The 23,678-nt window shown below is 40.4% G+C and overlaps 1 protein-coding gene across 1 annotated transcript in view; it reads left to right on the forward strand.

Annotated features, from left to right (window-relative positions):
* ano3 (anoctamin 3) overlaps window positions 1-23,678 on the forward strand; it is a 571,317-nt gene that overhangs the window by 351,504 nt on the left and 196,135 nt on the right. Inside the window, exons 4-8 of the mRNA XM_087996305.1 lie at window positions 4,160-4,270; window positions 11,286-11,413; window positions 14,238-14,396; window positions 20,978-21,078; window positions 21,808-21,852. Of these exons, the coding sequence (XP_087852431.1) occupies window positions 4,160-4,270; window positions 11,286-11,413; window positions 14,238-14,396; window positions 20,978-21,078; window positions 21,808-21,852 (544 nt within the window). The remainder of the gene's footprint in view (window positions 1-4,159; window positions 4,271-11,285; window positions 11,414-14,237; window positions 14,397-20,977; window positions 21,079-21,807; window positions 21,853-23,678) is intronic.

The raw sequence follows: 23,678 nt of genomic DNA on the forward strand, positions 1-23,678 counted from the left end.
TGGATGCAAGTATAAGTGGATGGATTAGTAAATTTGCAGATGACACTAAAGTCGGTGGAGTAATGGACAGTTTGGAAGAATGTTACAGGTTGCAGGGGGACTTGGATAAACTGCAGAATTGGGCTGAGAGGTAGCAAATGGAGTTCAATGCAGCTAAATGTGAGGTGATGCACTTTGGGAAGAATAACAGGAAGGCAGAGTACTGGGTCAATGGAAAGATTCTTGGTAGTGTGGATGTGCAGAGGGATCTTGGAGTCCATGTGCATAGATCCCTGAAAGTTGCCACCCAGGTGGATAGTGCTGCAAAGAAGGCATACGGTGTATTAGGTTTCATTGGTAGAGGGTGCAATATCATGCTGCAACTATACAAAATGTGGCCACACTTGGAATATTATGTACAGTTCTGGTTGCCCCATTACAGGAAGGATGTGGAAGCATTGGAAAAGGTGCAGAGGAGATTTACCAGGATGTTGCCTGGTCTGGAGGGAATGTCTTATGAGGAAAGGCTGAGAGACTTGGGTCTGTTCTCATTGGATAGAAGAAGACTAAGGGGGGGTTTGAGAGAGACATACAAGATGATCAGAGGTTTAGATAGGATAGACAGTGAAAGACTTTTTCCTAGGATGATGATGTCAGCGTGTACGAGGGGGCATAACTACAAATTGAGGGGTGATAGATTTAAGACAGATGTCAGAGGCAGGTTCTTTATGTAGAGAGTGGTAAGGGCATAGAATGCCCTACCAGCTAATGTAGTCAACTCAGCCACATTAGGGAGATTTAAACAATCCTTAGATAAGCACATGGATGATTTTGGGATAATGTAGGGGAATGAGCTGAGAATAGTTCACAGGTCGGCGCAACATCGAGGGCCGAAAGGCCTGTTCTGCACTGTATTGTTCTATGTTCTATGTTCTAAAAGTCTCCTAGTACTGTCAGTTCTGAAGAAATGTTAACTCTGATTTCCCTCCACAGATGCTACCAAACCTGCTGAGTTTCCTCAGCAATTTCTGGTTTTCTCTCTGTACTCTGACTTCAGTTTGTTGTCTCACTTCCTGAATGGGACAGCCTTCACCCAGTCAAAACCTAACTTCAACGTCATCTGTCCGGCAATTGGTCAGCCTTACCTGCTCCCAGGAGAAGTGAAGAATATAAGAATTAGGAGAAGCTATTTCAGCTCCTCAAGCCTGTTATGCCATTTAATACAATCATGGCTGACTTCATTCTAGTCTCAATTCCACTTTTCTGCTTGCTCCCCATAACCCTTCAACCCATAACCAACCTACAATTCAGTCTATCTCATTCTTACTTTATTCAGCATCTGCACCACTCTGGGATAATGAATTTCACAGATCCAAATTTCCTTTGAGAAAAGAATTTCTCCTTATCTCTGTTTTAATTCTGCTAACCCTCACTTTTTAAAAATTTATTCATGGGATGAAAGCCTCGCTGGCCAGACAGTATTTATTACCCAGAGTCGAGAGTGTGGTGCTGGAAAAGCATAGCAGGTCAGGCAGCATCCGAGGAGCAGGAGAGTCAACGTTTTGGGCATAAGCCCTTCATCCTTATGCCCGAAACATCAATTCTCTGCTCCTCGGATGCTGCCTGACCTGCTGTGCTTTTCCAGCACCACAGTCTCTACTCTGATCTCCAGCATCTGCTGTTCTCATTTTCTCCCAGTATTTATTGCCCATCCCTAATTACCCAGGGGACAGTTAAGAGTCAACCGCATTGCTGTGGGTCTGGTGTCACATGTCGGCCAGACCAGATAAGGATGGCAATTTCCTTCCCTAAAGGACATGAGTGAACCAGATGGGGTTTTCCAACAATCAACATTGGATTCATGGTCATCATTAGACCCTTAATTCCACATTTTTATTGAATTCAAATTCTACCATCTGCCATGGTGGGATTCAAACCCAGATCCACAGAACATTACCTTGGTCTCTGGATTAACATACTAGGCCATCACTTTCCCAGCATCCTAAACTATGCTCTATAACATCATCTATCTAACTGAACTGGACAATTGTGATAGATGGCTTCTCTTCCCACTAATGCATGGCTTTACCCTGGGTCCCTCTCAGATCAATCCTTGCTTTCTGCTTCCCACACATTCACCCCCACCCCCACCCCCATGTCCTACACCATTTCTCAAACCTCGCCAGCATCTCTCTAACCGCTGCACTGTAACTTATTGAACTGGATGAGCATAAATTTCTTCAGTGAAACACTGGGAAGATCATTGTCTTTGGTTGCTCCTAGAAGCACTGCTTCCTTGCCATTATTTCTCTCCGTGGCAATGCTCACAACAATGGAAGCCCTTATCCATGTTTTTGTTACCTCTAAACATGGTTATTCTAATGAATTCCTGGCTGGCTTCCCGTATTCTAGTTTCTCTAAACATGAGGTTGTCTAAACCTCTGCTGTCCAAATGCTAACCCTGTTGATCAATCCTTCCCATGCTTCCTGACCTGCACCGGCTCCTTATTAAGCAAAGACTCAATTTTAATTGTTTTTTCTTCTTATTAATTTATGGGATAAGAGCATCACTGGCCAGGCCAGCACTTATTGCTCTTCCCTGATTATCCAGAGGGTAGTTCAGAGTCAGCCACATTGCTGTGGATCTGGAGTCACATGTAGGGCAGACCAGGTAAGGATGGCAGATACCTTCCCTAAGGACGTTTGTAAACCAGAGGAGGTCTTTTCCGACAATTGACAATGGTTTCATAGTCATCATTAGAGTCTTAATTCCAGATTAATGCTTCTAAATTTGGCAAGTGGAGGATAATGTGGGCAAATTCAAACTTGTCCACATTGTATAAGACAGTTAGTAATTGAAAATGATTTGGAGGTGCTGGTGTTGGACTGGGGTGTACAAAGTTAAAAATCACACAGCACCAGGTTGTAGTCCAGCAGGTTTATTTGGAAGCACTAGCTTTCGGAGTGCTGCTCCTTCATCAGGTGCACAGCCACCTGATGAAGGAGCAGCGGTCTGGAAGCTCATGAAAAGGGGTAACTGACATCATGAGCTTTATCAGACGTTGGGATTTAAAGGACTGCGTTTCAGATAGCCCAGGTTCAAGTCTCACCTGCTCCAGAGGTGTGTAAAAACATACCAGCAAGTAGGATTGGTGACATCACAGACGGTTGTATTTGTGAGAGTAGATATTGGCACCAAGTGTGGAAAAATGCCATGCAGATCATTCTGTGATAACGTAACAGCTACGTTCCTCGTCAACCCTGTGCTGTAGAAACTTACACTATAGAAAACCACAATAGGAAATTGCACTGTATGAGATCACAAATAGAAAATCACTATACCTGTTCAGTAGGAAGTTTGTGTTATCCAAACAGCGTCGACAATTCATCAATCGTGTTATAGCCAATTCACGCTGGTGCGTTATAACAGCGCAACATGTATTTAAATAGAGGGAGACTGTAAAACTCGATTGTGTGGAGGGATCTGAGTATAAGAATTACAAACAAAAACACATAATGCTGGAGAAACTCAGCAGGTCTGGCAACACCTTGGTAGAGAGAAAGAGTTAACATTTCAAGTCTGGTATTTATCAGAAGTCAATTCCATGAGGTTAGTATGTAGATACAGCAAGTGATTAGGAAAGCAGATGTAATGTTATAATTTATTGGTAAAAGCTGTCAGTGAAGGTTTGGCACTAAAATGAATATCTGATAGAGTCAAAAGTTAGGGGTACTGGCAGAAAGTGGAGTTGATACCAAAACCACATCAGCTGTAACCTTCATGGAGAAGTAAGTTCGTTGAACCAAATAGTCTATTCCTGGTCCTAAACTCAGTGTCCTGCTAAAGGCCCTTACCTCTGGTATTCCCTCCTTAAATCTTGCTACCTTTGTTTTCATTGAGGATGCTCCTGAAAACCTACCTATCTCGCTAAGATTATAGTAGCCCACAATAGCGAGATCTTATGAGATTCAGTGTCATATTTAGGATTGTAATACTCCTTTTGCAGCACCTTGTGATCTTTCCAACGTTAAGAACTCTGTACAAGTTGCAAATTGTACGAAACAGTGTCATTGGCTAAACGTTCCTCACCTATTTCATGCATACGTTTGTGACATTATTTGCTTGCATATTTATAGTTGACCTCACAGATTGTTTTTTTTTAATGCCTTCTCTTTGCAGACATAGTTTCAGACCCAGTCCCAGATGAGTGCGTGCTGGGATATTCCTGTCAACAGTGCCATTCCAATATTTCATCGCAAGGACCTCTCAATGACTGTGTCACCTGCCTAGGTATTCATTGTTTCGATGCTTTGTGCCTGTTTGTAATAAAAGGTGTTAAAACAGCGATCTATAATTTCTCTGAGAAGACCATTCAACTGCCAATTCTAAATCTCTTGCCTCCAATAAAGGAGTGAGATGAACAATGAAATATTGCGCCAGGTTCATTGGAAAATAAATGCAGCATTGCTGAGATTATTACTGATACTGCTGCTTTAAACCAGCACTAGCTGACTGGGAACTGGTCCTGGCTGTCTCAGACTGTGGGTATATTCTCTCTGAGGCTGTTATTTTCTTGCTGCTAAGTAAGCTCCTTCGATTCCTCATGTAATGTAAAGCTCCTTTATTGATATCTGTATGTAGTAGTTTCTCAAATACAGCTCTCTGCATACAGGCTCAATCAAGACTAATCTTTTCTACTGATGCTAGAGTCATGTCATCATTTAATCATCATGCTTGATATATCATGTTAAAGAACTTGCCTACCCCCTCCCTCCCCCCCACCCCCTCGTCCCAAGGTTCTCTTTGCTTGGTCTCCATTAGTCCAATAGCTCACTCGCACCTACTTACATAGTCTTTGTAATCTTTGATATTACATTGTTACAATCATTGTCACAATTTTTGCCTTCCTTCAATGTCTCAGTTTAACAGGTTGAGATAAGATGGAACTCTGCCTAGATATCTTGACCTGGTTCATTTGAGGTCATCCTGAGGATGATGGTGTTTTCCAATGTCTGGAATACTTGTAACATTCCTGTATTTTGGAGAATGTGTTCTTGGTACAGTTGTGTCGTATCTTTTGATAATCGCATTTGGTCTCACTTCGTGACTCAAGTAAATACAATGCCTTCCTGTCCCATCTGAAATGCTCCGGCAATATAAAACCTCAGATAATCTGGTTCCCTGATGAAAATAGCTTCTGTCGTCATGTTCCTTCATCAGACTTCCTGGCCTTGTTTTACAGTTGACTGAGATTTTGTCCTGTGTGTCGGATTGCATCACCTCTGCTGCTTTTTGCTGGGGCTGTTTTATCTTCTTGTGATCTTGAGTTTATATTTGGTTTAAAATTGTTCTAGAACTGGTGATCCATTTTAATCATCCATACATTAATAATTCCATTGGCAGATACCCATGATGCAATGATGTTGGTCTGTTACCGAGTCAAGCCCATTCCTAGTCTGGGTTCTTATAACTTCAATATCTTGCCTGCTGTTCCCTCTCTGTTTGACTGAGGATGGGGAGCATGTCATATGATCAATGTCCACCTCCAGAATAAACTTCCTCAAATCCTTGTTCATGAACTGAGGTCTAATGTCCTCTGGTAATTCCTCTGGAAAACCGTGTACCTCCTTTTTCAGTGCCCTCATCACTGCATCTACTTTGTCTAAATGAAGTCATGCCTCCTCAATCCATCCTGAATAATAGTTGGCCTGCAAAACAACTTCCCTCCGAAATCAGTTCAACCCATTGCTAACCTCTCCAATAATATTGTTGGGAATGTGGATGAAATCGTTGACTTTGTACTTGGCACTTGGTTGTGTATGGCCCACACGTAGCACTTTGAAATGTAGTTCTATATGTCCTTTGAAAACTCTGACCACCACACGGATTGTCATGCTCTTTCCCTGTACTTGGTGGAAACTGGATATTCCCCGTGGAGTTTCAGTAGGATTTCTCTTCACATCAACTTTGGTATGAGCAATAAATCTTCCACTGTTGTCCAGTATTGTCTTTTGCTTATGGTGCCATTTCAACAAGTGGTCTGCTGGAATATATTTTGACCTTCCCTCCACTCACCCATCCACAATGCATCCATGGATACTCAGCACAACAACCATGCACACACCACCTTTGGGTTTTCTAACCTTTGTGCAGTCTGTATCAGATTTTGAGATATATGTGCATTTACATTGCATTTCTCCTCAACGTCTCTCCTTATCTGGTAAAATGTTGATTATAGCCATAGAATAAGATGTTACTTTTACAAAAATAAGTTGCTCTTTTTTCTGCTCGCTTCACTGTTTCTCGTGCATGTATCTCCCATTACTTGCGCTTTGAATGGAATTTGATTATGCTGTCATACCTCACCAGCCCAAGCCTGAATTATTACATGTGTGGAGACATGGCTGAAATGCTTTTCCAACCCAATAATGTTACCAAAGCTTCAGCATCCATCTCAACCCAAAATGAGTCAATGAGTCAAACCTTTCACTGTTAATGCTTCCTTCTTTTTGGCTGTATACTTCTGTTAGTCACCATCAAAATTCTTTCTGTAAAATAAATTAAATTTTCACATTCCATTAACTTACGCTTGATTTAGGATTATTCTAGTCCTATGAGAGTGTAGGAATTAAATCTGGATTGTAATGTGTTAAAGCAACAGTAAAGTCACATCTCCTTAATCTTTTCAAGAGCAGCAGTATGTTCTTGACTTCAGTACTGTTGCTGGCCTTGTTTTGAAAGCTCAATAATGGATTAAGTGAGACTGGCAAAGTTAGGGAAAAAATTCCCACTTGATTCACCATGTCGAAGAACCTCTGGATATCTTCTATGTACTGCATGCTTGAAATTCATTGATCATTCACGTCTTCTTTTGATTCACCTTGGAGGTTGTGTCCAAGAGAAGTATGAACACTTCTCATTCAGAGTAAGGCCTGTATTTTGTTATGTCATTATCATATACCTGAATGTTTGGTTGTGTTTCATCTTCACTTGTCATGCTGTAGGATGCCATCCATGTGGAAAATGGTTCCCAGTCTCCCTTCCAGGATTCTAAGATATTGAAAATTTCTGATGCGGAGGAGATCCCGAGCGGTAGATGGCTGAAGTAATATCACCCAAGTAGTGTGATTAATGTAGTCAGAAATGTTGAATGCACAGTGTTGTTAAAAACCAGGTTGCTCTCAATTTTGTCCCACCATCATCAGCAAAGTAAGCTGGACTTCCTTTCTTACTCCTTTGACTGAGTGAGATCCTCACACTGTCTTGGTTCTCCATTTATCTTAGGAACTGTTGCTAGCCCTGAGCAGCACTGTGTCAGTTCTGTCACTGAAGATATCTCCTTGCTTTCATCCAGGTTTTCTAACAGAGGTCTTACTTTTCCTTTCAAAGGATGAGGAAATTTTCTGGGAGAGTAGAAGCAGATCAATTTAGCATCTTCTTGCAGAATATCCTGCTTCAATTTGCCTGAAGCTTTGAATAGTTTTCTAAATTCTTGTTGCTATTCCTTCTTGTCTTCATTCTGAAATATTCTATCTACTTTCTCTAAGTGTCCGAAGTGAACACTTGTATGCTCAAGATGAGATATTCTCATTCCTCAGTATTTGTAATATTTCAGTGATGCTTTTTCCTCTAAGACTATTGGTGGTAATGTGTCCCAAAATCTATGCCTCCTGAACCTTGGAGCTTTATGTCTGTTGGTCTGATTCTCTCAGATTTCAACGATGACAAGCTGTCTGTCTAAATTGAATTTAATTTTATTGAGCTTTCTCCTTGTGTGATTTGCATTTTTCTCAAAATTATGGACGAGTTGGACCAAAGGATCTGTTTCTGTGCTGTACATCTCTGTGACTCTATGTCATTTTGCAGGACTGTTATCATTTTTGGGGTCTCGAAGGAGCTGTTAATTAATGAAATTCCCTAAATTGGACACGTATAATGCTTAGCACCTCCTGCTGGACTCTTATTGTACTTCTAATTCTGTTTCGCGGTCAAACCAAATATGGTCGTTGATACTGACCATCTCTTATGGCTTTCTAACATCATATGCTCATCAGAAGAATTCTCAATCTATCAACACTCACTTATTATGACCCTGACTTTTACCTGTATAGCGGATTTGTTGGATTGTTCTAGTGTTACAACGTCCTTGGATTAACGATAGTTGCCCATTTCTTATCTCGCGCATCAACTACCATATTCATCCTGCAAAGCTCTGTACATGCAATATCCTGCTAGATAATATAAATCTGGTAAAATGACTTCAGTTAATTCTCCTAAATGCAGATATTGCTGAATAATTCTCACCCATTCTATCTCTAAAATTCTTTTGGGGCGAAAGAAGTATGCATTGTCTGTTTTAATCAATGCATCATGCTCCTTCGTACTTTCTTCCCTGCTTTGTCTTACTAGAATATTGTGAGCTGTTACCACTTCCAGAGCTCCTACTTCCCATCTTATGATGGGTCTTCTGTGTTATCTCATGGCTGAGGTAATGGCAATGGAGCTGTCACCCCTTTGGATTATAGCAACTTAATGACCGAGGAAGGCTGATTTGTTTTTTCCCCTTCTTACGTAGCAGTGTTCCAATTCTGTTTCTATCCTCTAGGATATATTTCTCTTGTGGCTAAGCTTCAAAGTCTTGCGAGGATTTACTTTCTTGTCCTTTATCATGTTCCCAGCCTCTAACGCTGTAATTGAAGTTTTCCAAGGTGTCTTTCTGCCTCCGAGTCTTCTCCATTCCCAGCATTTTTTTTCTGTTAATCTTCAATATATTGCATGTATTTGACAGTGGCAATTTCATTGTCTTCTAGATTACTCCAACACATCTCTCTGACTGTCCATGTAGACCTCATGTCCCAACTACCACTGCCTGCCTTTTGGAACCTTCCCTTTCGAGCTGTGACCCTTGGAATCTGCTGTAACATCAGACCCTGGTTCTGTTTCGGTTTTCTCACTGCCGCCATGCTTTATCTTGGAACTTTAAGCCAATGTTGTTACCTGCTCTTTGAGGTATTGCTGGTCCCTGAAGAAAAGTTACACCTGAAACGTCGACTTCTCCACCTCCCTGATGCTTCCTGGCTTGCTGTCTTCTTCCAGCGTTCTGCCTGTCTGTTTTGGATTCCAGCATCTACAATTTTTTAGTCTCTACTTAAATATCTCTGGGCTTGAATGTCTGTGCATACACCTTCTCCCAAGTCACCTTAAGTTAGGCTTTTGTAAGTGTTCTGTGACACTTCTTTACTTGAATCTGTAAATAAGTTATCAAATACAGCTCTCTCATGTAATATTTAGGATCTCTCTCTTCACATGTTCCATGATTGGTGACTTGTTTCTGACTAATGTCATGTGATTAATTACAGCATCATGTAACATGAATGTCATTGCACTTTTGGTTGTGATCGACGCTTGTAATTTAGCTTCAGAAACAGCATGGAAACACATGGAAACACGCAGGTGACTTTAAGCTGGATTGTGAAACATTAAACCCAAAAATGCAATAAGGCTCATGCAAGAAGTGTTAGAGAAATCTGTACAAAATGAAATCCATGAAAAGAGAAATTCAAGATAGGGATTACACATTAGAAAGAAGATGCAGGCTTAAAAGGCAGACTTTGTGTAAGTCTAAACACTAAACGCAAGTAAAGGATCTGTTGTTTTCAGTCCTTCATGTTAGATTAGATTCCCTACAGTATGGAAGCAGGCCATTTGGCTCAACAAGTCCACACCAACCCACCCCCCCTCCCTTATATTTACCCCTGACTAATGCACCTAACACTTGGGCAATTTTGCATGGCCAATTCACCTAACCTGCACATCTTTGGATTGCGGGAGGAAATAGGAGCACACCCTTATAGACACAGGGCAAATGTGCAAACTCCACACAGACATTCGCTCAAGGCTGGAACTGAGCTCAGGCCCCTGGCGCTGTGAGGCAGCAGTGCTAACCACTGAGCCACCATGCCATCCCTTGTGAAGTCGGATTCTGGAATCATTTAGATATTATCGTGAAATATGTGAGATCTTGCTGGACCAATGGTAAATTAGTGAATTAATTATTTTAAGTAAACTTGAACTTCTATAATGTCCTTCATAACTATGCTCCAAAGTGCTTAACAATCAATTAAACTTGCGTAGTATGAAGGTTGTAATGTAGGGAACACAACAGCAATGATGCAGTGACGAGTTAATCTAGTCAATGTGACAGTAGCTAGTTAATCTAATTAATTTTATTTTTCTTTGTGATGTTGCCTGACCAAGGATTAAATACTGTGAATAAATTCCCTATCCTTTTTTGAGGGAGGACTTCTACATTAGCCCACAAAGACAATTTGGGCTTTGGTTAATTATTTCATTTCAACTCTAACGATGCTGAATCCCTGAGTCCTGCAGTCAGGGATCAGGCTTGAATTTTGTGCTCAAGTTCTGGGGTGTGACATGGTTTTCGGCCACTGGGACAGGTATCAACTGAACCACAACCTGCCCTGCAGTGATGGGTTATATTTCAACATAAGTTCAGTTGATATCATGCTTATTTCCCACACTGGCTGAGGCTACCATGAAGGACTCTCCTCCTCAACCTCTCTCCCCTGGCCTGAGGCGTGATGACCTTCAGGTTAACCTACCACCAGTTGTTCCTTTCTCATGACAGAGCAGGCCTTTGGTCTTCTGTGACTGTGGGAACTTTACCTTTTTTTCTAGCACCCTAGAAACAGCACATTTTGAGGATTGTTCTCAGGTACCAGATCTGATAACTTTCTCAGAATGTATTTTCGGTATTCTGTCAGAACACGTGAAAAATATTCAGACCAGGAAAGTATCCCACATGGAGCCACTAATAAAGAACACTATCCACTTCTCCACTGGTCATGAGTGACTCTATTTAACATATCCAAGATGGAGACTGTGTCCCTGTAGACTGTGTTCAGTAGCAGCTGAATATGAGAACTTGCATTTACACTAAATTGGCTAAGTTTCAGAATGCTATTCCTTCGTCCTGCTCAAACATGTAACTGAATACAAATTTAATATGATCAACATTTTTTGACAGTGAAATCTTTGAATAGATTTATTAGGTTGCTTTGTGACATATGATAAATATTTGTGTATTCCACACTGTGCTTAATGAGAACAACTGTAGTGCAAATCCATAATGAGTAGCACTGTGAACATTTTTGAATTTTGCAACTGTGTGTAGCAAACCCTGGAGAGTTATAATCAGCTTCTGCAGGATAGGGTTCGAGTTGATAAAGCTATTGACAATATCTTGACAAATATCCGACTGTAAGCTCTATCTGGTCTTTTGCAGATGAAGTGAAGGAATGGAACACCATAGAATCTGAGCAAAAAACGTATGATTCTCGGAGTGATCATGATTTCCTCATTCAAAACACACTAAATCGTCAGTCATCGGAAACTCAGGATGAAGAACGAGGGGTATAATTTTTCTGCCGTTTAATACAGTGCATTTTGGGGAAACCTCTAGGGATCATAACTCTGCTCATTCCATAGAATCCCAACATCATGGAAGCTGGACATCAAGTCCACACTGACCCTTCAAACAGCCTCCCACCCAGACCTACCCCATTCCTGTAACCCCATGTTTCCCATGGCTAGTCCACCTAGCCTGCGCATCCATGCAATGGAAGAAGAAACCAGAGCACATGGAGGGGACCCACACAGATGCGTGCAGAACACGTAACCTCCACAAAGACAGTCACCCGAGGCTGGAATTGAACCCAGATCCTTTGTACTGTAAGGCATCAATGCTAGCCACTCAGCCACCATGCTGCCCCAGTCTATATTTAGTGTGTTGATGGCGTTGTAAAACTTAGGAAGGAAAATTGAGATAAATTTTTCATTTTACTGCCTGGGTGGTAATCTGAAAGAACAGATCACTTGTCAAGTTATAAAAGACATCTGATTTTTATCTCCGCAATTTCGACAGAAGCATTTCTTACTCACAACTTCACTGCTGTTGTCTTCTTCTGGAGCTATCTCAATGCTTTTCCTCCCTTCAGAGACATCTTGCTGCTTGGCTGACTGACTCTAATGAATGATGTCTCCTCAAAATTCAATCAGGATTATGAAGTATTGCCAATGCCAAAATGATAGATGTCCCTTGAATGATCAGGCATTGTTAGTATATGGGCCATTGATTGAGAACTGGGCAAAATGTCATTGACATCAAGAGACATTGTTAACTTGAAACATTCGCTCTTTCCTTAGAAGTTATTAAACAAAAGAAGGTGGATCTACTGGTGTATTGGTCATGTCACTGGGACGAGTAGTCTGGAATCCCAGACTAATGTCTGGGAACATTGATTTGAATCGCACCATGGCAGATGGTAAAATTTGAATTCACTGAAAATCAGAAATAATAAGCTTTAACATCAAGGCTGCATTCGACTGAGTCCTAGCTAGGAGTCCTAGCAAAACTGGAGTCAAGAGGAATCAGGGGGAAAACTGTTGGACTCATACCTAACACAGACAAAAATGGGTGCGGCTGTTGGAGGTCAGTCATCTCAGCCCCAAGACATCTCTGCAGGAGTTCCTCAGGATAGTGTCCTCAACCCAACCATCTTCAGCTGCTGCCTTCCATCACAGGGTCAGAACTGGGGATATTCACTGATGATTGCACAATGCTCAGCATCATTTGCAACTCCTCAAATACTGAAGCAGTCTATGTTCAAATGCAACAAGATCTGGTCAATATCTAGCCTTGGGCTGAAAGGTGGCAAGTAACATTCATGCCACACAAATGCCAGGCTATGACCGTCTCTAATAAGAGACAGTCTAACTCCTGACATTCAATGATATTAGAGTCGAAAAGTATAGCTCTGGAAAAGTACAGAAGGTCAGGCAGCATCCAAGGAGCAGGAGAGTCGATGTTTCAGGCATTCCTGAAGAAGGCTTATGCCCGGAGCGTTGACTCCACTGCTTCTTGGATGCTGCTTGACCTGATGTGCATTTCCAGCGCCATACTTTTCGACTCTGACTCTCCAGCATCTTCAGCCTCACTTTCTCTCATTCAGTGATATTACCACCACTGACTTTCCCACTATCAACATCTTGGAAGTTACTTTTGACCATAAACTAGAATCGCCACATAAACACCATAGTCAGAAGCTAGGAATACTGCAGCGAGTAACTCACCTCTTTACTCTCCAAAGCCTGTCCACCATCTACAAGGCACAAGTTAGGAGTGCAGTGGAATACTCCCCACTTGCCTGGATAGGTACAGCTTCAACAACATTCAACAAACTTGTCACCATCCAGAACAAAACAACCTAATTGAATGCACCACATCCACATACAATCACTAATCACTTCGTCGACCACCAAAGGAGACAGGACATAGAATTGTAGAAGCATCCAGCTGTTTGACAGAGCAAACTGATGGTTTTGGCTTCCCTGCTCTCTCCCTTTGGACCCATAGGCACCCTTTCCAAGTATTCACTCTCTGAGGAAATCTACTGTTGTATCTACTTTTACCATCAACTTTGGCATTCCACATCATCGCACCTCACTACATTAAAGAATTCCTCAGTATCTTGCCTTGGGTTGAAAAAAAGGGCTGTAACCAATATTTAACACTTCTCTGACTCAGTTAAATCCACACATTCTACTGCAGCTCCTTAGTCAGATGAATGCCATAGATTTCTAAAGTAGTGGTCAGAAAGGATTTTTTTCTCTTTCAGAGCAGTCTGAGTAGAGAGCGAACCAATGCCAATTACCATTTTTAAAAATCAAACTGTATATATGCAACAGTACACAGATAACTCAAATGTAACAAGTTTCTCAAAGTTGTCAAAGTTAGTTTTTTGTCCAATTTTTCAACTTGTGAAATTTTAACATTCACACATTCATTCTGCATGGGAACAGGCCATTGTGTCGGTGCTGGCTCTCCAAAGAACATTGTGAATTAGTGCTATTTTCCTGCCTTTTCCCTTACCCCTTTGACATTGTTTCTATTACAATAATCAGCCAGTCATCTTGAATACCTCAATTTAGTCTGCATTCACCACACTTCCAAGGCATGCATTCCAAACCAAAACCACTGGTGTGAATAAGGTTTTATTACATTAGATTTATTGCTTTCTGTGCTAATGATGAAAAATTGTGGTTGAAACCTATGAAGAGTGAAAACTATTAGGGATAGCAAGAGGAAATAAAAATGCCTGAAACTTCCTTTTAAGAATGTTAATTCTGATGGTTCCTGCTGTTTTATTTGACACTGCCCCTTATATCTTTCACCTAGGATGACAAATGCTCCGAGATGTCATTTGGTCTTTTCTTCAAAGATGGGAAGAAGCGGATTGATTACATTTTGGTCTATAAAATATCGAGTATACAGGTGGAGAAGAGGAATACTTTCGAAAGAAACCTGCGAGCAGAAGGACTGCAACTGGAAAGAGAGGTGTGAACCAAAGAAAGTTAGTTTATGAGTGGAGGAGAAAGTCTAGCAATATAGAAAGAGGACAAGTCATTTGGAAAGAGTATTCAGGACCTCTCGCACCTTAGTGTCCCATCGTGCCTCAATCCCTGTTTCCTTCCATTCCGTTGCAGAGTTTCTAATTTCTTTTTCTCTCTTCCTGCTTTTTCTGCCTCTCCATTTGCTTAGAACCTCATGCATCATAATTTATCCTTGTGCTGATGCAAAAGAGCTGCAAGCTGAAAGGTCAATTCCTCCCGTATCTACTGATCTGATCTATCCCAGTGTTTTGCTTTTATTTCAGATTTTCGTTAGCTACTATATGCATTCACACTAGGTTATTTATAATAATCTCCCATGTCACTGTGTTTAAATATCTGTGTGAAGTTGCTTCATAAAAGGAGCTCATTCACTAGCTTTACTGGTTGAAGGAGTGAGCAGCTGATCTCTACTGTCTGTCTCTGGTCAATGCTCTATTAGCATTATCTATCTATCTATCTATCTATCTATCTATCTATCTATCTATCTATCTATCTATCTATCTATCTATCTATCTATCTATCTATCTATCTATCTATCTGTCTGTCTATCTGTCTATCTGTCTGTCTGTCTGTCTGTCTGTCTGTCTATCTATCTATCTATCTATCTGTCTATCTATCTATCTGTCTATCCATCTATCTGTCTATCTATCTCTCACACACTCTCTCTCATGTGCTCTCTCTCACACACGCTCTCTCTCTTTTGCACTCATCAACCATGCTCTCTTTCTCTCATGTTTGCTTTCTTGCACTCTCTCATACTCACTGCCTCTCTCTCTCTCTCTCTTGCATCCTTCTCTTATGCGCTCTCTCTTTCTTATAGCCTCTCCCTGACTCACTCACTCACTCTCACTCTCTCACATTCTCTTTCTCTCTCACATTCTCTTCCTCTGTCAGACTCTAACTATTTCATGCTATGCATCTCTTTCTCTCTTGCAGTCAATCTCTCTCTGTCAAGATCTTGTTCAGTCTCTCTGTCTCACACGTGTTCTCTCTCCCTCACACACTCTCTGTCTCTCTCGTGGTCTCTCTCTGTCAAGCACTCTCTCTCACACAGTCTTGGATTCACACACACTGTTCTTGGCAGTAAGGATGAGCTATAGATAAGGAAAGGATTGGCGATTAGCCTCTGTGGGGAAAACAGTTCGGCAGCAAGCTCTATCTGGATTCCCACATCGTACTTGGACATTTGGGTAGAACAGCAATCAAAATCCACTTCGTTGGGAAGTGAAGAAGTTTGAAGAAAAATAATTATAAAATAAACTCATGGTTATGTATCAATAAGTAGTTTATTTATCATAGGATAGAGGTCCAGGACCATGATTTAAATAAAACATATCCCTTGATGAATAAGCTACAAGTCAGTTGAATGGCAAATAGTAAATGTAGACTGCGGTTTACTCACCTCACTGAAGTCTGTTAGGGAAGGAAACCTGCTGTCCCTACCTGGTCTGGTCTACATGTGACTCCCACAAAAATATGGTTGACTCTCTTGGCAATTAGGGACGAACAATGAATATGGGACTAACCAGTGATGCACACATCCCATGACTGAATCAATAAAAGACATTAAAATATTCCCAGCAAGTACTTGTGTCATTTTGGACAAAACTAGATGTCATATTTAACCAATTTTAGAAGCTTGTTAATTGAAGATATTTGTTTATAGTGTAATTTATCTTCCAATTATGTTGAAAATATTTGACAACAATAGTCCATTTAGTAAGGGGTCTACATATATTTATTATTTCGTTCGTTTGATTGAATGAGTATTATTTTCAGGCGATAGTTTTGGTGCAGTTCCTTCTGAAGTAGATCAGTGTCTGCGGTGAGGAGATTTTAGCCCTAACAAAACTCTCAATGAAATTTTGGTTTCAGGCAAAAACACAATTCATTGCCTTTATGTTACGACAATGACACTATGGTCGACCTTCTGTCTTTTTTTAATAAAAGAGTCGATTTGAGCATCATGCAGATTTATTGCAATAATATAACATGAAGGAAACACACTTCACAGTTTGTTTTCACCTGATAACTATGGAATAATTTTTTTTTCATGAAGTATGGATCCAAATCCTTTAGTAGTAACTAATTATGAAACAAGAACGGGATGTGATTAATGCTGAGCTTTGTTTCATGGGGAAGCTCTTGTAATATCTGTAATTATTTCTTAACACAGCAGGTTACTTTGTGATAATTATTTCTGTTGTTTTCATTTTTAAGACAATAAGTTTTCATTAGTACAATCCATTTCTCAAAAAGCCTTAACATTGTACTCAGCATAGCAAAAATGGTAAAAGTCAGTGATCATTATTTGAAGAGATTGATTCCAATGGTGAAAATGCCCTTTAGAAATATTTACATATACTGTAGATCTACAATGATTAAGTCAATCAAAATGATTTGTGTGTAACATTTGAATCCAGTTCTGATTTCATAGGTTTTTATTTCAACTCTTACCAAGTCTTACTTTAAGCAATTTCAGTTGGTTCCTCGTTAACGTTATGACACATCTTGCAATCAATGTATGGTTTTTTTCTAAGCTACAGAGCCACTGCATCACTGCTGCTTAATGCACTGCTGCAAAGTATTGTGACTAGATTAATGTTGGTAGTCGAGATTTAACCTTAAATAGCCTCTATTAAATTAAACAGTAAATAACTATTGCACAGATTAAGAGAATACAATGTGGTAGGGGCAGAGTGGGAGGGAGCCTGAAAGATAACTTGTGAATTTGGTGCAGAGGGGAAAGATTTTTTTTTGTCACATTTTCTCCAGCTTCCACAAGCTGCTGACTCTCAAGGCTTTAGTTAGTTGAATGGGTAGATGATTCTTTAGTGATATTTTAAAAAAATATTCTATCTCTTTAAAATGCACACTGTAGTTTAAACTGAAACTGGAAACAATACAAGCATGTCACTAAAATTATTGCTTAACTGATTAACCTATTTGGTGTAAGTACAGACAGCAGTTTAGTGATGCTTCTACACTTGAAATCTCACATAATAAAGATGACAAGGGAGGTGATTTGTTGCAATTGTAACATGTGGAAGCTGGTGGAAAACAGTACTACCCATGACGTACAGATCGCCAAGAAGCATCTGCAATTTGAGGAACTTTGACATCAAGTTCATGCATGGGAGTTCCCTGAACACTTTATTTTTCGGAACATACAAATATAAAAAGTGCACCAGCAAATGAGGTGACCACAGGGAAGAAAGATAAAAGATACAGGGCTTGTTATCTGAATGCATGGGATCATTCATAACATGGACGTTCAATCGCTCCTGGACAAATCAATGGGCGTGGTGTGATATTCATTGCAGAAACATGGTTGGAAGTGACCACAACTAGGACATATAAAATTTCAGAAGGACTGGGTGCAAGGGTAAGGGGTGGGGAGGCTCTGTTGCTAAAAGATGAGATCAGTACAGTAATCAGAAATGATCTTTTGTGGAATCACTACAATGTGGAAACTGGCCCTTTGGCCCAACAAGTCCACATCTGACCCTCTGAAGAGTAACCTACCCAAACCCAACCTCGTGTCCTATTACTCTACATTTCCCCTGAATAATGCACCTAGCCAACACATCCCTGAACACTGTGGCAATTTAACATGGCCAATCCACCCTAACCTGCACATCTTTGGATGTGGGAGGAAACCGGAGCAAACCCACGCAGACATGGGGAAAGTGTGCAAATTCCACATAGCCAGTCACCCGAGACTGGAATTGAACCCAAGTCCCTGACGTAGTGAGACAATAGTGCTAACCCCTGAGCCACTATGTTGCCCCTTTAGTCAGGGGATCAAAATGAAGAATCAGTTGGGTGGAGGTAAGGAATATCAAAGGAATAAAATCATTAATGGGAATTATTTATAGTCCCCTGCCAGTAACTATACTGTGGGATGGAATACACATCAACTAATAACAGAGAATTGCAATGAAGATTGGATAATAATCATGAGCTATGGAACTGCACCCCAAGATCCTCCTGTACAGCAATGATCCTAAATGATCTGCTATGTACTGTATACTTCCCTCTTACGTTTGACCTCCCAAAATGCATCACCTCACACTTGTCTAGATTAAACACCAGTTCTCATTTCTCTGCCCCACTTTCCAACTAATCTTTATCCTGCCTGCTGTATCCTTTGACAACCTTCCTAACTTTATCTGTAACTCTATGAATTTTCATGTCATTTACAAACCTAATCAGACCACTTACATTTTCATCCAAATCATTTTTATAAATTACAAACAACGGAAGTTCCAGTACCAATCCTTGTGGAACACACTGGCCACAGACCTCCAGTCAGAAAAACATCCCTCTGTAACTACCCTCTGTCTTCTATAACCAAGTCAATTTTGTATCCAACTTCCCAACTCACCACAGATCCCATGTAACTGAATGTTCTGGACCAACCTACCATAAGGGACTTTATCAAATGCTTTATTAAAGCCCATGTAGACAACATCCACCGCCATACCTTCATTAATCATCTTCATTACTTCCTCAAAAAAACCTATCAAATTTGTGAGAGCACCTTCGCTGCATAAAGCCATTCTGATTATCTCTAATAAGTCCATTCTTTTCCAATTGCGAGTAAATTCTGTGCCTAAGAATTTTCTTCAATATTTTCCCTATCACTGATGCAACGCTTACTGGCTGGTTTTTCCTGGATTATCATTCTTAGTCAAAGTAACAGCATTGGTTATTCTCCAGTGTTCTGGGACTTCACTTGTTGCTAAAAACGTCAAAAAATCTCTGTCAAGGCACCAGCAATTACCTGGAGAAAGTGAGGTCTGCAGATGCTGGAGATCAAAGTTGAAACTTTATTGCTGGAACAGCACAGCAGGTCAGGCAGCATCCAGGGAACAGGAGATTCGACGTTTCGGGCACAGAAGAAGGGCCTGTGCCCGAAACGTCGAATCTCTTGTTCCCTGGATGCTGCCTGACCTGCTGTGCTGTTCCAGCAATAAAGTTTCAACCAGCAATTACCTCCCTTGACTCATTCACTGTCCTGAGATATACCCATCAGGCCCTGGGGACCTATCTACCTTAATGTTTTTCATGACTTCCAACACCTCCTTGTTCTGAATATCAACACGTCCCGACCCAGTATTACCAGCATTCACGTCTTTCTCCTGGGTGAATACCAATGTGAGGCAATCATTAAACACCTCACCCAGATTCTCCGGCTCCATTCAAAAATTCCCTCCTTTATCTTTTGAGTGGATCCATTCTTTCCCTAGCTGCCCACTTGCTCCTAATATATGTGCAAAATGCCTTGGGATTGCCCTTAATCCTATGACATTTCATGGCTCCTTTTATCCCCCAATTCCTTGTTTGCGTTCTTTTCTGCTTCCTTTGTATTCCTCAGGGGAGGAATTTCCGTTTCAGTGTTACAGAAGAAGAGGTATTTTCCCTCAGTACCAGACCTGATGACAGTTTGTTGAGAATATTGATAAAACCAGTTAGCCAAACCTATGGATCATCTAGCATTTGTTGCTCACCTCTCCCACTGGTCCTTGAACTAAGTGGCATGTTATATCAAATCAGAGGGCTCTTAAGTGTCAAGCACACTACCGTGGGACAGTAGTCACATGTAAAATAGATTTCCTTCCTTAAAGGCCTTCATGAATCAGATGTGCTTCATGATAATTAACAAAAGAGTTATGATCACTATCCTTTTTCTAAAAATTGGTGATTGTAATAACTAATTAAATTCAAACTCCAACAGCGAGATTCAAACCTGGGTTCCAGAAGATGAAAACACACCTTTGGATTAGTAGCCCCAGTGCCATTCCCATTCTGTTACTGCTGCTGCTACTGCTACTTCAGTGCAGTCCCAGACATTTTCCCACCATGACTCCATTTCGAGGCTTGAAGATGGTCACAACCTCTCAGTGAAAAGTGGAAGGAGAAGGATGCCAGGGCGGGGTCAGCTTGCATCTCCATGTGGGCTCCTGGTCACTCTGGGTAGCACCATCCTCCATTCTAGCCCCTTTGAGCAGTGAACTACAGGAGAATAAATTAACTCACTCAAAAGTTTATTATCGTTAGTGAAGACCATTTGATATCCACAATTACAGACTTAACACAGGCACAGATTCGAAATGGTTACAGAAAAATTAAAATGGTGGCAGAGTTTTTTTGTTACTTTATAAATATTAAAAAATAACACTCAATCTCTGATCCTTGCAATTCCAATTCATAGAACAATGTGTTTAGAAGCAATATAATTTATGTGATTGCTCACAATTTGTTGGTTGTTCTGTCTCTCGAAATTTTGAAGATTTAGTCATGTAACAGAAATTTAATGGGTCTTTAACTGTGAAGTAATATTTTTGATTGGTTGAGATAAAATAGTCATTTTACCAGACTTGATATTTGTGAAAGTAACACTAATCCTTCATTCATATGTGATCAGAAATTTGCCTGAAAGTGACACAGATATGTATCGATTAAATTCTTTTTGATAGCAATTTAATTCTTATTTATTTATTTTTCTGTCTGCAATCTCAGCAATCCCTCACAAATAGCGACATAATGTTTGTGAAACTCCACGCTCCTTGGGAAACGATTTGTAAATACGCAGAAAGAATGAACATCCACATGCCTTTTAGGTATGGTACTTGTATTACTGTTTGTTTTAGTCTCTGTTGAATCAGTTATTGTGTAACTGTGGAGTAGGAAGATAGAGAAATGTCTAGGAAGGGATGATGCACAATGTTTAAAGTTCCAGTTAGCTCAATTAGCTGGAAAGCCAGTTTATGTTGCAGAGTGACATCAATTCCTGCACTGACTAATGTCACCATGAATACTCAAGCTTGCCCCCTTCCTCTTCACCCTCAAGTTAAACCTACAAACCTGTCATCTCTCTCTCTCTCTCTCTCTCTTATAAGAGCATGAACTATAGTGAATCGCATGACATATCATTTGCCTGACGCAAGGTTTTAAAATCACAGTTAACATGAGAATTGTTTATCTGCTCCAGTAAACAATACCTTCTGTGATAGGCAGACAGTTGTTGCAAAACGTAAAATGTACAATATATGTCCATATCCTTGATAGCTGGTCAGAATTTATTCAGGATAAAGTATAATAACGAGTCGATAGCTAAATTTTTGAGCATGTTTCACAATGACCTCCTTTACTGTTAAATAATAACAAACAATATTTATTTGCAACTGATGCATGTGTATATGGTTGAGCATGTATATGTGGTTGATGCAATCATAACATTCTCATAGCTATTGCCATCTTATTTCTGTTGCTTGAAAAAGGCAGTGAGGAATGCTACTTTGTCTTTCCAAATCTTCCAGTCCTTAGTATTTTTTTTCCTATTCTTCCAGGAAAAAATGTTATTACACTGATTGGAAGAACAAAGTGATGAGCAGGTTGGTGGGTGCTGTGCAGTATTTGTTAATACCATCACATAAAGTTTCCAGCTGATAGTTGTAAATTCAGAACTAGGGTCAATCTGTGAAATTGCTGTGTGGCGGAGCGCAAATTGTAGAACTAAAAATAAATATGACTCAGTGATATGTTAACGGACCTGAGTGACAGTCACATTTTAAGTGACATTAGTACTGATGTACAGGCCACAAGTGCATACCTTACAAAGATCGATCAGGCTCTGTGCCACATAGATAAAATAGATTACAGCAACACTCTGAGATCTGGTGAGATATTTATGCGCAGTGGATGCCTTTTCATCAAGTTATACTCTAACCCTAATTTTTCATCTGTTGATGTGGATGCACTGAAAATTATGCTCACTGTTACAGATTCCAGAATGAGTAGTGCTTTGTGAACAAAACCCTCCTCCTCTGGGAAAGTAATACAGTGCTGTGGCTGTTACGGATAAATCCTCGCTTTGAGCTTTGTGAAAAAAATTATAATTCCATTTCAACTGTTAAAGATAGTTTTAAAATAAAAGCATCAGATAGGCTGCTGATTAAAAGAAGCAATCATTAGAGCATTTTTTTTGGATTGAAATAGTGGGATCTCCTGTCAGGGATATGACAGCTTGGCTTCTCTACTGTAACTGAACTGGAAATTGATATGTTCTCTGATGCCTTAGAGCTGAACTGCCAATCTGCAACACTCAGTCTTGTCAGTCTGCTTTTGATGCAGTGACACTCAGAACACTTTTTTTCTGTGTGTGGCTAACAATATTTCCCTGTAAAGTAGCATCAGTGTCTTTAGACTTTTCTGTGTTCACAAAGCACTGAAATAACTTGATCTGTATATATTGCTGTTGTTGCATTTATCGGGACATGCAACTTAGACTCTTTCCAATTAAATCTGCTACGATTTAAGAGCATTATTTTAGGTGGAGTGTTTCCTACTTATTTCAGAGAAATTCAGTTTGGAACATTAGGTTTTCATGAGATATTCGCTTGCTGCTCTGCAACTTCTGCTGAGGCATTGAGCAGATTTACCTGCAAAACTGGTCTTGAGTACAACGCATTACTCAATGTGTTATATAACAGAGAAGTATTTCTTTGAGCAGCAAGCCTTAGTGCAGAATTTTCCAGTGCCAGATTTTCAAGGAGGTTGAGACTGCAGACATTTGGCTCATTTATTGATTTTTGCCATTTGCAAAAATCATTTCACCCCACGTTAAATATGCGACAGCTTCATCATGAGCATAAAATAGATTTTTTTGGACATAAGGAGACCCCTTGTTTAATTAGAATGCACCATTGATGTGTCCAAGTTAGTTCATTTAGTGTTCAGACTTCTCCATTATAATTGTTGCAGATATGGAGGCTACTCATGTAGTTCCAGAACCAGGGGTCAGGGTGTAATGAGTTGAAACTTTCTTGCTGGAACAGCACAGCAGGTCAGGCAGCATCCAGGGAACAGGAGATTCGACGTTTCGGGCACAGGCCCTTCTTCAGGAATGAGAGAAGGGCCTGTGCCCGAAACGTCGAATCTCCTGTTCCCTGGATGCTGCCTGACCTGCTGTGCTGTTCCAGCAAGAAAGTTTCAACTTTGATCTCCAGCATCTGCAGACCTCACTTTCTCCTCAGGGTGTAATGATACAGGCTAGGTCATTTAAGACTGAAATGAGGAAAATTTTCTTCACCCAGAGAATGATGAGCCTGTAGTATTGTCTGCCACAGAAGGCAGTTGAGGACAGAATATTGAATGGTTTCACAAGGAATTAGATATAGTTCTTAAAGCAAAGGAATAAACGGACAAGTGGAGAAAGTGG

Source organism: Chiloscyllium plagiosum, unplaced genomic scaffold (genome assembly GCF_037043375.1).
Source record: "Chiloscyllium plagiosum isolate Xiang-an unplaced genomic scaffold, Cpla_swu_hap1 HiC_scaffold_18, whole genome shotgun sequence".
Lineage (NCBI taxonomy): Eukaryota > Metazoa > Chordata > Chondrichthyes > Orectolobiformes > Hemiscylliidae > Chiloscyllium > Chiloscyllium plagiosum.